Source organism: Euleptes europaea, chromosome 2 (assembly GCF_029931775.1).
Source record: "Euleptes europaea isolate rEulEur1 chromosome 2, rEulEur1.hap1, whole genome shotgun sequence".
Classification (NCBI taxonomy): Eukaryota; Metazoa; Chordata; class Lepidosauria; order Squamata; family Sphaerodactylidae; genus Euleptes; species Euleptes europaea.
This window is the reverse complement of record NC_079313.1, coordinates 6042847-6058203: the sequence shown is the minus strand read 5'-3', so window position 1 is coordinate 6058203 and position 15357 is coordinate 6042847. Positions and strand designations below refer to the sequence as shown.

The following is a 15357-nucleotide window of genomic DNA, read 5'->3' as shown; positions in this document are numbered from 1 at the left end:
ACAAATCTGATAAAATGAAATTTAGAGGTTGGGCTCTATGGCATTATACATAGGTATACACCTATTAAGTTTAATCAGGTTTATTGTTTTAATTGCATGTATTAACTTTATACTATATGGTTTCATTTGCATATTTTAACTTTATATGTTGTTAGCAGCCCTGAGCCTAGCTTTGCCGGGAAAGGGCGGGTATAAATCAAACCAAATAATAAATAAATAAAGCACTGCTAAGGTCCCGCTAAGAGCCCCATGGCGCAGAGAGGTAAGCTGCACTACTGCAGTCCAAGCTCTGCTCACGACCTGAATTCGATCCCGACGGAAGTCGGTTTCAGGTCGCCGGCTCAAGGTTGACTCGGCCTCCCATCCTTCCGAGGTTGGTCAAGTGAGTCCCCAGCTTGCTGGGGGTAAAGAGAAGATGACTGGGGAAGGCAACGGCAAACCACCCCGCCAACAAACTCTGCCTAGTAAACGTCGGGATGTGAGTGGGTCAGGAATGGCCCAGTGTTAGCATAGGGGACCTTTACCTTTTTTTTTTAAGGTCCCGCCCCAGGCTGTATCCCCAAATTTCTAGGAATTTCCCCCAGCCAGAGTTAACAACCCTACTAGGTTCCCCCCAGGAAGCCACGACGTCTGGGCCAGCAGTTAAAAAAAACAACAACAACAACTGTTGAGGGCACAACGCAGCTTGCACAGTCCTCCTCTGTTTCACCCGCACAACAACCCTGCGAGGTAGGCTAGGCTGAGAGTGCGTGGCTGGCGCAGGCAAGCTTCTATGCAAGAGGAGGGATTTGAGCCCAGGTCCTCCAGATCCTAGAGTCTGACATTCTAACCACTTGGTGAAGCCGGGCTAATTGGCCGTGGGGCCTCTTTTTGTGGCGGGGAAAAAGCGCCATGGGAAACAGAGTTCCGGGATGTGGCCCGGAGTTTCCCGCGCGCATGCGTACTGCTCTGCTTTTCTTCTCTTTCCCGCCTGTCTCCCAAAACCTCATCCTGATTGGCTATTTAAAAAAAACTCCCTTCCCCATCTCTATCATGATTGGTTCCTTCCCTCACCTTTTCCCCTCCCCTTTCGACAGACTTCTCGGAACTCACCCACGTTGCCTTTAGGCGCTCCGCTGTGATTGGCTGTCTTTCCCTCTCCGTATTCATTTCCCCCCCCTCAAAATTGACACCTCCGGTCGGCCGTGCCCCTCCCCTTTTTTCCTCCTTCCTGATTCGCTTGCGTCCTATTGCGGTCCCACCCACCCCAGCCTTCTGATTGGGTTACAGCGAGCGGCCCTGTTTCCCCTTCACCCCCCCTCCCCGCCGCCTCGCACGCCTCTGTATTCTTTCTCCTCAGCGCTATTTCAGGCGCATGCGCACTTCCATCGGAGCGTAATGGCGTCAACCACTCCCCCCCCTCCCTTTCCTCTCGGCAGTTGAGAAGAGCCATCCGGCGCGTGGCTGCGCGTCGTCGCGCGTGCGCACTGGGGAGCCCTCGCACCGCTCGGGACCGACGTTGGGCCGCGGCCTGATTGGCCGAGGGGAGGCGGAAGGGGGCGGGCGCGCGCCTGGTTCGTTACACCCCCGGCTGGTCGGCGGTTGCGCCCCTCTCCTTTCTCCCCCCCCACCGGGGTCCGCGCAGGCGCAGTAGCCGCGCGGCCTAGTCGTCGTCGGTGTCGTCGTCGAGGCGGTCCCCGCGTCGCGGCGGTTCCCGTGAGGGGGGAAAGGAAGAGCGGGAGAGAGACCGGCGGGGCCTGACCCGGAAGCCATCATGAGCGTGGAGGCGTACGGGCCCAGCTCGCAGACGCTGACTTTCCTGGACACCGAGGAGGCCGAGCTGCTGGGCGCCGACACGCAGGGCTCCGAGTTCGAGTTCACCGACTTCACCTTGCCCAGCCAGACCCAGACGCCGCCCGGCGGAGGAGGAGGCGGCGCCGGAGCCCAGGGGAACCCCGGGGCGCCCGGAGGAGGAGGGGGGCCGACCTCGGCCGTCGCGGCCGGGCAGCTGGAAGCCCAGGTGCGGGGGTGGGGGGTCACGTGGCCGGGCGGCCCGCGGGGGGGGAGGAGGAGAACCCCTGTCCTCCCCACCCAGTCGATTCAATCACGTGTGTGTGTGTTCTAGTTAATGACAGCCGGCAAGGGACCCGGGGTAGGGGGTGGGCGGCTGTCAAACGCTCTGCGTGTACGCGTGCACACACGTGCACATGCATACACGTGCACGGAGAATGCCTGATAACCCCCTCTCCCCCCAATCCGTGTTCTTGCAGGGGCTTGTCGGTATGACCGCTGCTTTTGTAGGTATGACCACCCTTTTGGGGTGTTTCAGGCAGTGTTTTGGTGGGGTGGGATGAGGTACGGGGGGGGGCTGTCAAATGCTCTGCGTGTACGCGCGCACACATGTGCATACACGCGCATGGGTAATGTCTGATAATCCCCCTTCCTCCAATTCTGTGTGTCTGTAGAGAGATACGTGGTGTTTTTGAAGGGGCTTTTAGGTATGTCCACTGTTGCCCCTTTTTGGGTGTTTCAGGCAGTGTTTTGGTGGGGTGGGACGAGGAACCGGGGGGGCTGGCAAATGCTCTGTGTGTCCACGTGCACACACGTGCATATGCATACACGTGCACGGAGAACGTCTGACAGCCCCCTCCCACAATCCGTGTTTTTGCAGGGGCTTCTAGGTATGACCACTGCTGCCCCTTTTCGGGTGTTTCAGGCAGTGTTTTGGTGGGGCAGGACGAGGAACCAGGGTGGGCCTGTCAAATGCTCTGCGTGTACACGTGCGCGGAGAATGTCTGATGTCTGATAACACCCCCCCCTCCAATCCGTGTGTCTGTAGAGAGATACATGTGTTTTCCTAATATGTACATGATACATAATACCTAATATTAATGCATAATAGTAATAATAATAATACTTAATCGATGCATAATAGATACATGTGTTTTTCTAATACATACATAATATATAATAGATATGAAATAATAGGTAATAATAATAATATTAATGCATAATAGATACATGCGTTTAATCTGGAGGACTAGGTTTGTTTCCCCACTCCTACACATGAAGCCAGCTGGGTGACCTGGGGCCACTCACAACTCTTAGAGCTCTCTCAGCCCCACCTGTCTCCCAGGGTGTCTGTTGTGGGGAGGGGAAGGAATGGTGATTTTACTGGATTTGTTTCTCCACTCCTACACATGAAGCCCGCTGGGTGACGTTGGGCTAGTCACAGTCCTCTCTGAACTCTCTCAGCCCCCCCTACCTCGCAGGGTGTCTGTTGTGGGGAAGGGAAGGCAAGTGTAAGCTGGTTTGATTCTGCCTTAAGTGGTAAGAGAAAGTCGGCATATCTGTGTATGCACATGCATACACGCACGCAGAGAATGTTTGATGTCCCCCCCCACTCCAATTCCATGTGCCTGTAGAGTGATACACAGTGTTTTTACACGAGCTTCTAGTTATGACCGCCGCTGCCGCTTTTTTTGCATGTCTTTAGAAGAAGAAGAGTCAGTTTTTTATATGCTGACTTTCTCTACCACTTCAGGGAGAATCAGAGCGCTTCAGAGAGTTTGGAGAGAACCGTGACTAGCCCAAGGTCACCCAGCAGGCTTCATGCGGAGGAGAGGGAATCAAACCCTGTTCTCCAGATTAGAGTCTGCCCGCTCATGTGGAGGAGTGGGGAATCAAACCTGCTTCTCCAGTTTAGAGTCTACCGCTCCAAACCACTGCTCTTAACCACTACACCATGCCGGCCCCTGATAGTCCCCCCCTATTGCATTTGCCTGTAGAGAGATCCACAATGTTTTTACATGGGCTTCTAGTTACGACCACCGTTGCTGCTTTTTTTACATATCTGAGGCAGCATTTTAGTCGAGTAGGGCAGGGAACGGGGGCGTTGTTAGATGCTGTGTGTGTATATGTGCACACATGTGTATATGCTAGGGATGCCAGCCCCTCAGGTACCCCCTGGAATTACAGCTCATCTCCAGGCTACAGAGACCAGTTCCCCTTGAGAAAGTGGCTGCTTTGGAGGGTAGACTCTCTGGCATTGTACCCCACTGGGGGCCCCTGTCCTCCCTAGGCTCCATCCCCAAATCTCTAGGAGTTTCTCAGCCTGGATCTGGCAACCCTGGTATATGCACACACCCACTCAGAGAATGTCTGATAGGGCCTCCCATTCCATGTGCCTGTGTGTATATAGAGATACACAGAGTGTGTTTTATGTTACACAAATATAAACCTCTGGCTTATAACAAAATATACAAAAGGGCCGGTCTTAGTCAAGGCTTGGTTGAGCTGAATTGAGGCCAGGGTGCAGAACCTTTGGTGGTGGAGGACTATCGGTATGTGCTTATGCTTCCTATTTGTTTTGTTTACATGCCTGCATCCCTCTGCCTGCCCTTATTCTGCCCTTCTTCCCCCACAGCTCACAGTGGAGTGCATGGTTTTGCTCACCTTGACTTTATACTCACAACAGCCCTGTGAGGGAGGTCAGGCTGAGAGAGAGAGAGTGAGGGAGCCTGGGATTTCCCAGGGAGGTTTAATGACCGGTTTGAACCCAGTCCTGCTTTGACTTTGTAAGCAGTACACCGCTCTGTGGTTCATGTGTAAATGTACAGTGTTTATGAAGGGAGTTCTCTGTTTGTCTAAGAGCAATTGTTCCTTAAGGAGCCAAGTTAGTTAAGATTTTTAATATCGGTTTGGTCATCCACCTTTCAGTTTGTATGAGAACTATGCACAATGCTTGCTGGCCTGTTTTAGGTATGAGTTCCTCTACTGCTGTTTGCGATTAAAGCTGCCTTTTGGGTGAGAAAGAAGTCGTTTTGGGGGACGGGCAGCCATTTGTCTGTTTATGGAAGAATAAAAATAAGAGGTGATCTTTAATTGCAACTACGTTTGGTTGAAGGGGACAGTGTGGGTCACTTTTGTGGATGAGGCAGCTGGGAGGGAAAAGGGGATGGAGGGTGCATTTAATATTTTCACCGTTTCATGGCCCTTTGATAGTTTCTCATGCATCTGATGAAGAGGGCGTTTAGTCCACAGAAAGTTGTCCTGGAGTACAAAGTTGCTGATCTTTAAGACAGGTTATGTTTTGCTGCAGCCAGCTAACAAAGCTACCCCTTTGGAACTGTCATTGTGTTTACCGTGTGCATATAGACACCGATGTATAATAGGCTAGGGAGGTGGTGAGCTCCCCCTTGCTGGCAGTCTTTAAGCAGAGGCTGGACAAGCACTTGTCAGGGATGCTCTAGGCTGATCCTGCATTGAGCAGGGGGTTGGGCTATATGGCCTCTATAGACCCTTCCAACTCTAGGATTCTACGATTCTAGTCTATAAAAATGAGAGCAGATTTTTATTCAAGGCTAGGCTTGAATTGGGCCTGTGTGTATTAAAAATATGGAAGGGGGGGCTGTTAATAGAGACAAATATCTGTGTCTTTAGATCTAAGCATATTTAATGTGGTGGAGAAACATTGGCGGGGTTGCATGGATATAGCTTTTTGTGCACAAAGCTATTTTTTTGCTTGGGGGGAAGTATTACTGTATGTAATAAAATGGAAGAACCTATTTTAGTCACAAGCTGCATTTAACTGAGCAGGGGCAAACGTGCAAAACCTTTTTGTCAGCGAAGCCCTCATTTTGCAAGGAAGTGCAGAAATCTTGGATAAAAGCCCGTGAAGTTAGGGGATGAGGGAAAGAGTGCAGTAAGAGTAGTTCAGCAGTGGAATTGGCTGCCTAGGGAGGGTTTAAACTTGTTAGCTAGACAAACACTTGTCAGGGGATGCTCTAGGCCAGTGGTTCCCAAACCTTTCATGCCACCGCCCCCTTGGTTCCACAAACTCAACCCCAGCGCCCCCTGCCCTATCCTATAAAAAGCATTGTTCAAAATAGGGGTTTGCATGACTCACTAAAGAAGATAATAACAATAAAATTTCAAAACAGTAACAATTAATTGCATATCTATTCAAAATCAAATTAAAACTTTTTAGTTGAAATGTATTTAACAAAACTGATGAACTTGATCCAGTGGTACCAACTCTTCAAAGTCTGGAAAAAAATGCTGATCGTTTCCACCAAATTTGCCAGCATGGTGCCATAGCTTGAGCTATTGTAAATTAGTGAACCACACAGTTGAAGGGGCCCACCTCTAACACCCCTGTGCTTCCCCCTTGCCTCTTAGTGCCCACTAGGTAATCCCCCCCCCAGGGGGTGGCACTGCCCACTTTGGGAACCACTGCTCTAGGCTGATCCTGCATGGCCCCTTCCAATGATATAATGTTAAATACGGTTTGAGGGTGAGAACAAGAATAATTGTTTAGCTTCGTGTGGGTGAAAGGATTCTCTTTTTTTTTTTCTTTAAGAGGGGCAATGGGAGTGTTGGGAAGTCCATATAGATAGATACATGTCATGTGAGGTTTAGAAAGTCTTCCCTGCCTGCTCACCTGTGGTAGCTCTTACAGCAATCGGCTACTCCACCAGCTGTTTACAAACCTAGAGTGTTATTTTTTTTGTCATTAAAGCTGTGGTTTCAAGAACAGGCAAAGGAATACTTGTCTGTGTGTTTCAGTAGTACTGGGTGGGGGGTAATGAGGCGTACTGATGGCACTATAACATGGGAAGGGGCTGTGGCTCAGTGGTACAGCCTCTGCTTGGCATGCAGAAGGTCCCAGGTTCAATCCCCGGCATCTGTTAAAGGGACTAGGCAAGTAGGTGATGTGAAAGACCCCTGCCTGACACCCTGGAGAGCTGCTGCCGGTCTGAGTAGACAATACTGACTTGGATGGACCAGGGGTCTGATTCAGTAGAAGGCAGCTTCATGTGTTCATGGGGTTTTGCAATCGCCTGGAGAAAATGTAGATTGTTTAAAATGCATCTAGGAGGGCGCTTCCTGATCGAGGGCAGGCTGGCTGCTTCCTAGTGAAGGGGACAGTTTCCTGCCTAACCAGGGAAGGGGCTGCTTTGCTGCGGAGGGGTTCATCGGGTTTTTCTGCATCAAATAGTTTACTCTGACTGCGGCTGCAAGCAGGGTATGTGCATGCATGAGGAAGACTGGAGCTCACAAGTTCCTATTAGGAGGTCTGTTTTGTGGGATTACCTCGTAGCAGTAAAGATCCCTGCGTTTCAAGCCTGCCGTCCGTGTGTTTTCCCCTCCTTTTGAGAAGTTCAGTCAACTCTTACTGTGAAAACAAGTGGCAACAGGCAGTGCCTGGAGTAATGTACTCTGCTGGAAGTGTGTCATTTAAGGACTTTGCGCAGGAGCAAGTTCTCTCATTGTGATAACAGCAAGATTCCCCTCTTGTTAATTCTGTGAACGTCCCCTGGTTGTCTTCTTTCTAAGCCGCGCGGTTCAGTTTTGCTTTGTGTCTGTGTGTTGACATTACACGAGATGGAAACATGAGATAACTGTTTTAATACATGAGCCCTGTACCACATCACTTGGTATCCTCCCTTAGCACCACTTTTCAAAAAGAATTCCCTTTCTGAAAGACATCTATGTGCTTGTCTGTTAGCCTTGTTCTTATCGCAAGCAACTCCATTTTCATTTGTTAGTAATTATTCTTTAGGGAGGGGCTGTGGTTCAGTGGTAGAGCATCTGCTTGGCAGACAGAAGGTCCCAGGTTCAATCCTCCGGCGTCTCCAGTTCAAGGGGCTAGGCTGATAGGTGATGTGAAAGACTTCAGCCTGAGACTTTGGAGAGCCGCTTCCGGTCTGAGTAGACAGTACTGACTTTGATGGACCAAGGGTCTGATTCAGTATAAGGCAACTTCATGTGTTCAAGTTTGAAATTCTTGTGTTCGGGTTGTGGAAACACTGTGCCAAACATTAACAACTAGAGGAAGCCAAAACTTTAATTCTGTCCATCTGCAGGGGAAACCTCCACGAACTCCTGTCAGAGAAGTAATGTTTTTTAAAATGCTGCCAGTGATATGGGGTAGAATGTGCCTCCTTGAGAGTGGTCCCTTGTTCCAGGCCTCAGCATCTGTATCGCGAGTTATGTAGGAAGCTTTTAACTCACATCACCTGCCGCTTCTCCCCTTTATAACATTCCTTGCCAGGCTGTGGGTTTCTTTGGTTCTATGGAGCAGAAAGTGAGAGCCTTGCTACTGAGCCCTGTTAAAAGTGGTTAACAAACATCAGTTAATAGCTGCCTTTGCAAGTCAGTGGTGGTCTTCTGTCTTGAGCTTCAACAAGTCTTGGAATATGTGGCCCTCCGTCACATCCGTGCAGTTAGTGACATCCATCTGCCTTGGTTGCAGGTTCCCTTGCACGAGAAGATGTTGAACTCATCTTCTCTAGGAAGCATATAAAGTTGCATGATTTTCTCTGGTTATTCTGCTCTTACTCGGGCTAGGGGCTGTTGCTGCCCCTTCTATGTGGGAGGGTCTCACAAGCATTAAATTAAATTTAATTAACTAAAATATTTACCTGTCCATTACAGCATTAGGGTCCATTACAGCATTAAATACTAAACCGTATCCATTCAAACATTTTTTTAAAAAAATTGTATATATATTTTATTAAAGAAAAAGATGTAACATACATACTAACCATACATACAATGTATTGGGCCTTCCAAAGGATGCCAGATATTTGTGGCATTCTAACCGCACGACAAAGATTATTCCCATAAAATAACATAGCTGCTATCACAGAAAATCGATATTCTTAACTGATTTTTGCAATTCTATCAAACATTAAAATCATGTTGAGATAATTGTTTTTAAAACGCTGTGTTTACAGCAAGGTCAGACCCAGGCCGCCAAAGAATTTTTTTGACTGTAAGGGAAATCTCCATCTCTGCTTTGTTGGTAGGACAGCTGTACTGTGTGTCTTCGGACATATAAAATCACATATAAAATCACACAGGCAATAAGCACATTTTGTAATGGTGATTGTGTTGTGTTCCTTCACAGGACAATCCCCACATATTCGGACCTGCAGTAAATGGGACTATAGCTAGTTGTTGGCTTGCGTGCTTCCCCCTTTCCTCTGTTCTTGCAAGGGAGAGCTCATAATGATGCCAGTGAAGACTCTTAAAGGTTTTGGCACTGTATGGCAGTTATTGAAAAATACTTGTCTGGTTCTGGCTTAATGAACCTATTTGGAGAATGGGCTTTCCTGGCAGTAGCTGGTTCCCCAAAGATGTCTTTTATTGTCTTCAGGGTAATTGCTGTGTGAGCCATCTCCTCTTCGCGCAGCTGCACAGTAGCAAAGGGTTTGCAAGGGCTACATGTTACCTTGGAAGATACATATGTTGGAAGGCAAATTCCCCACGAAAGATGAGCTGCTGCCGGATGCTTTCCTTTTTCGCCCATGTTGTTTGCTCAAGTAATGGTGTTGAGATGAGAGGACCTTAGCTAGCTTTCTTTTCCTCCTCAAAGAGCAGGGTCGCTTCACTGGAAACGGGTGAACTCCCTTAATTCTCGCACTGAAAAACTGCCCTTTCTGGGCAGTCAGCTTTAGTACTTTTTTTAAAAAAGAAAAGCGATAGATTAAAAAAAAAAAAAACAGTTTTGGAGGAAATCTCCACCTTGGTGCTTATGGCTGAGAAGCTGGTACGGTAGAATGAATTTAATTGGCTTTTTTTCCTGTTGCCCACTGGCTGTTCTGCCTTGTTGTTGCCCTGCTATTCGTGTGTTGCAAGGCACCCATCAGGCTTGCTATCCGGAAGTTTGATTCCTAGAGAGAATGTCTTGCTTCAAGATGTACTTAATGGGCTTTTGATGTTGTTACTGCAGTCAAAAGCTCTGCTCACGACCGGAGTTCGATCTCAACAGAAGTCTGTTTCAGGTAGCCAGCTCAAGGTTGACTCCACCTTCCATCTTTCCGCGGTCGGTCAAATGAGTACCCAGCTTGCTGGGGGTAAAGTGTAGATGACTGGGGAAGGCACTGGCAAATCGCCCCGTAAAACATAGTCTGCCTAGTAAACGTCGGGATGTGACATCACCCCATGGGTCAGGAATGATCCAGTGCTTGCACAGGGGACTACCTTTACTTAATGTTGTTATAAGGCAGGTGAGTATGATGTTTTAACGAGGATATTATCTAGTACTGATCCCCACACACCAGAGAGGCTTGCTGTGTAGGCTTCAGCGAGTTGCTGTTTTTCATAAACAGTTACAAGGTTGGTTCTGATTGAGGCTAGATATAGCAGGGAACGAAACCTCAGCCTGCCTTTAAATGTCAGGTTGCTAAACCAACAGGTAGGGCGAAAGCTTGTTTCTCTCTGGTTTTGAATTCTGAATCTAAGAGAGTGGCATTTGGGGAGTGAATGGTGGAACTGAGGCCAGTAAGTGTAGAATGATGGTCCTCCTGCTCTTGCTTAGGGGTGTGTGCCGGATAAAGCCAAGCCAAAAAATACCTTTTCAGTATTATTATTTTTGGGGGGGGGGTTGTACCAAAAAACCAGCAGCAATTAAAGGGCGGCAATTAAAAGGAGCTGAAAAGCGGATCCCCAAATATTGATGAATTTTGTCAAAGGCTTTCACGGTCAGAGTTCATTGGTTTTTGTAGGTTATCCTGGCTGTGTGACCGTGGTCTTGGTATTTTCTTTCCTGACGTTTCGCCAGCAGCTGTGGCAGGCATCTTCAGAGGAGTAACACTGAAGGACAGTGTCTCTCCTTCACTGTCCTTCAGTGTTACTCCTCTGATGATGCCTGCCACAGCTGCTGGCGAAACGTCAGGAAAGAAAATACCAAGACCACGGTCACACAGCCCGGATAACCTACAAGAACCAATTGATGAATTTATTTGGCATTTTTCAGGGCTGCTTTGGCTCCACCGTCATTTTGTACCCACCCCTCTCTCCCCTTCCCTCACTTACCTGCTCGCTGGGTCCGCCACCAACTCCAAAGTCTACATGGACTTCCGAGGTGGCGGCGACACAGAACTGAAGGTTGGGCCTGCTCTGAGCCCAGCCTTCAGCTCTACGCCATGTGTTTTTCAAGTTTTTCAATAAACCCAGAAATTTTCGAAAATCCAGGAAAGCCAATATGGCAATTCAGCTTTTTTCAGATTTTTCGAAGGTTTCCCAACCTATTAAACATGAACCCGAAAAATACCAGAAAAAATGGTTCACAGCCCTGCTCTTGTTTAGTTGAAGATCTAGTCAGCGTTGTAAATAATTTGCTGCAGAGGGGTACAGCTTAGGCCACCGGAATGGCCCCACTGTGCTTGCTTAGCAGGCCAGAGTGCTCCAGTTTCCTTGTGTACAAACTGACTGATTCATATCAAACCCTCTGATGTTCTTGGCACTCAGACTGCCTTTAGCTTCGGATTGTCTAGGTAGCCTTGAAACTTGGGAAGGTGGAGAACATCTGAAGCAGGGAGAGAGGTCTTCCCACAGCCTGTTCTGGTCCGAGTGCCTTTGCTCGGACAGTCTTAAGCGTTTTGGGATACGTGGCTTTTAAAACCGGAGACTGGCGATTGCTCTGGAAGGCCTGATGGGAGGGCAGGGCGAGGGACAGCTAACAGGGCAGGGTGAAAACAACGGCAGCAGGCAGACGGCTCCTGGAAAAGACACCCTTTCAACCTCGCCCTCCCTCTGTGGTTTTAGGAAGGTGGAAGGACAGCGCCTGAGAAGTCACGCAGGTGTTTCTTGGGCATTGCAGTCACGAATTAAAGGTCATGGGCGTGTGCTGAGAAATTGCCTGTGGTGCAAAACGTCGGTTTCCAGGTGGCTGAGCAAGAGATCTTGATGCGAATCAGTGGGGTATTTAGGCCATAAATAATTAACATGAGCACATGTGGTCAGGCAGGCTAGAAAACGGTTCGTTTGCCGCAGGAATGATCCTCTGGCCACCCTGGCCTGGTTAACCTTTGTCAGTGTACCATCAAAAAGAACTGAACATTTTTTTCTTACAGAAGATGCATTATATGGGTTGCATCAGTGCCGGCTGCCCGTTTTAACAATGCAGTATAATAAAGGGCACAAATTCCAGTTTGTTTGTTGCTATTGGGAGGGGCCGTGGCTCAGTGGCAGAGCATCTGCTTGGCATGCAGAAGGTCCCAGGTTCAATCCCTGGCATCTCCACTTAAAGGGACCAGGCAAGGAGGTGATGTGAAAGACCCCCAGCCTGAGACCCTGGAGAGCCGCTGCTGGTCTGAGTAGACAATACTGACTCTGACGGACCGAGAGTCTGATTCAGTATAAGGCAGCTTCATCATGCCCTGCTCGCTCTCTCAAAGAGCCAATAACCACAGGCCTCTTGCCCTCCTTGGTGGCGGACAGTTTCCCATACAAAAGGAAAGTCAAGTTAATATTTTAAATATTTTAAAGTGGGAAACTGACAGCCACCGGATGGATTAGAAATAACAAGGCAGCGCAACCAATTCCGTGTGATAGTCCACCAGCACACGACACAAACTGTTTATGCCGCCAGTGGGCATGGGGAGGGGCCATGGCTCAGTGGTAGAGCCTCTGCTTGGCATGCAGAAAGATCCCAGGTTCAATCCCCGGCATCTCCAGTTAAAGGGGCTAGGCAGGTAGGTGATGTGAACGGCCCCTGCCTGAAACCCTGGAGAGCCGCTGCCGGTCTGAGTAGACAATACTGACTCTGACGGACCGAGGGTCTGATTCAGTATAAGGCAGCTTCATCTGCAAATTGTGTCTGGACAGAGTTGCCTTTTGGTTGTGCACCTCAAGCAAAAATTCTCTTCTGTTCTTAGGTCAACGGGCCTGACGGCATTCTCCAAAATGGCGCAGTGGATGATAATGTGGTGAAGACCAGCCAGCTCTTGGCAGAGCTCAATTTTGAGGAAGATGAGGAAGACACATATTATACCAAAGACCTTCCTGTGCATGCTTGCAGGTGAGTTGGAAAAGTGGCTGCTGGAGGGTTGGGATAGGGTTAAAGCTCAAGCAGGGTCTCTCCCATGACCTAGGAGCTTTATTTCATGTCATTTTGAAGAAGAAGGAGTCGGTTTTTATATGCCGACTTTCTCCACCACTTAAGGAAGAATCAAACCGGCTTACAATCGCCTCCCCCTCCCCCCCAACAGGCACCCTGCGAGGTAGGTGGGGCTGAGAGAGCTGTGACTAGCCCAAGGTTGCCCAGCTGGCTTCGTGTGTAGGAGTGGGGAAACAAATCCAGTTCACCAGATTAGCATCCGCTACTCACATGGTGGAGGGGTGAATCAAACCCGGTTCTCCAGATCAGACTCCCCCGCTCTTAACCACTACACCACGCTGAAGCAGAAAGTTGCATGATAACTCTCTGTGTTCTCTTTCTTAGCTACTGTGGCATCCATGACCCTGCTTGTGTGGTCTACTGCAACACCAGCAAGAAGTGGTTCTGCAACGGCCGTGGGAATACCTCTGGCAGGTAAACAGCTACAGTCACTTAAGTGGCCAGTGCCCACGATGCTCACGGACACATCCAAGTCAGAAGCTGCCTGCTGCAGAGGCAGAAGCTTGGTCCATCTAGCACAGTGTGGTCTACTCTAACTGGCAGCAACACTGGGATGTCTCTGGCAAGGAGAGCCTTCTCCCAGCCCTGCCACAAAGTCCTTTAAGCCCCCGTGGTACCCATTTATTTGTTTGTTTAGGCAGGCTTATATCCGGCTCTCTATCCCAGCTAGGCCGGGCTCAGACCGGCCAACATCCGTTAAAACATACTTTAATGGCAACAACAGAAAGCCCCTCTCCTTTTCTCCCCACTCTACCCCGTCAGTTCCTAACAAGGGAGGGAGTGGGTACATTTCTGCAACAAATTCTAAGCTCTAAATTAGACTCTTCACTTATTTCCCCCCCACCTTACTGGCTGCATAGGCGTCACTCAGGAACAAGAAACTTTAGCTTTTGCCTCTGCGTCAAGCTCACAGAGGCTTGCTCTAAAACAGTGGTTCCCAAACCTTTCGGGCCACCGCCCCTTGGTTCCACAAACTCAACCCCAGCGCCCCCCCTACCCTATTCTATAAAAAGCATTATTCAAAACAGAGGTTTGCATGATGCACTAAAGAAGATAATAACAATAAAATTTCGAAACCGTAACAATTAATTGCACATCTATTCAAAATCAAATTAGAACTTTTTAGTTGAAATTTATTCAGCAGAACTGATGAACTTGATCCAGCAGTGCCAGGTCTTCAAAGTCGGGGGGGGGGGGATTCTGATAGTTTCCACCAAATTTGCCAGCATGGTGCCATCGCTTGATCTGTTGTAAATTAGTGAACAACGCAGTTGAAGGGGCCCACCTCTAGCACCGCCCTGCTGCCCCCTTGCGTCTTAGTGCCCCCCTAGGTAATCCCACCGCCCCCCAGGGGTTGGTACTGCCCACTTTGGGAACCACTGCTCTAAAAGAAAGGAATTTTTAGGGAGTCAGAAAAACAAACTAACCCCCTTTATAATTGAGCAACAGCCAGCTAAAACGCAAGCTAAACAAAGATAATGAAGCTAAGATTAAAGTAAAATTTAACACTCTACGGAGCGGAGCACAACCACAACGCTGTTCGCAGCTCAACGCTGTTCACATGCATTTATACAAAGGTACAACAATTCCAGTTTAAAACTTACATTCCTAATACTAAAATCGAATTGGCGCCGATATCGGCACACGCGTTCGCGGAACCCCGAGGAAAAGCAGTCAAGGTCCCCCGTTAGAAAACTCAGATGAGATGGAAGGCAGGGAGACCTGGCGGAACGTCTCAGTCATTCAGGCCCTGCGGAACTGCACCAGATCCTGCAAGACCGAGGTCTCACTAGAGGGAGAGTTCCACCAGGCTGGGGCCAGGGCCGAAAAGGTTGTGGGTGAGGACAGAAAGACACTTCTCAGGCTGGGGACAACCAGCAAGATGTTATTAGCTGAGTGTAATGCTCTTGGGGGGCGGCATACAGGAAGAGACGGTCCTGTAGATACGATGGTCCCAGACCGTTTAGGGCTGAAGCTATAGGCCTTTCCAGTTTCTATAAGAATTAAGCTTGATTTGAGAGGGCTGTCCTCATTAGGGCTTCCCACAGAACAGCTTGGAACCGCAATTTGAGACCTATGAGTAACAGGTTTTTTTTTTTTTAAGAAGGGAGACAGATCCTTGAAACACTTTGCAGGCTTTTGCATTGGAAGGGAAGTGAGCCACAGCAGGTGTTGCTGTTCAAACAAGAATGCATCTTTCTGTGTTTGTGTCTCAGCCACATCGTGAACCATCTCGTGAGGGCCAAATGCAAGGAAGTGACTCTTCACAAAGACGGGCCCCTGGGGGAGACGGTCTTGGAATGCTACAACTGCGGTTGCCGAAATGTGTTCCTCCTTGGCTTCATCCCAGCCAAGGCCGACTCAGTGGTGGTTTTGCTGTGCAGGTGAGAGAACCTCCTCCTTCAAAGTAGTTCTGTTGCTGGCTCAGTGGGACAGCATCGAAGACTTTATAGGAAAACTTGATAATG

At 48.9% G+C, this 15357-nt stretch overlaps 1 protein-coding gene across 1 annotated transcript in view; it reads left to right on the top strand.

The window, feature by feature from the left end:
- UPF1 (UPF1 RNA helicase and ATPase) overlaps positions 1-15357 on the top strand; it is a 309167-nt gene that overhangs the window by 269225 nt on the left and 24585 nt on the right. The window contains exons 2-5 of the mRNA XM_056844524.1: positions 1749-1999; positions 12648-12790; positions 13214-13303; positions 15106-15273. Coding sequence (XP_056700502.1) covers positions 1754-1999; positions 12648-12790; positions 13214-13303; positions 15106-15273 — 647 coding nt within the window. The 5' untranslated portion in view covers positions 1749-1753. The remainder of the gene's footprint in view (positions 1-1748; positions 2000-12647; positions 12791-13213; positions 13304-15105; positions 15274-15357) is intronic.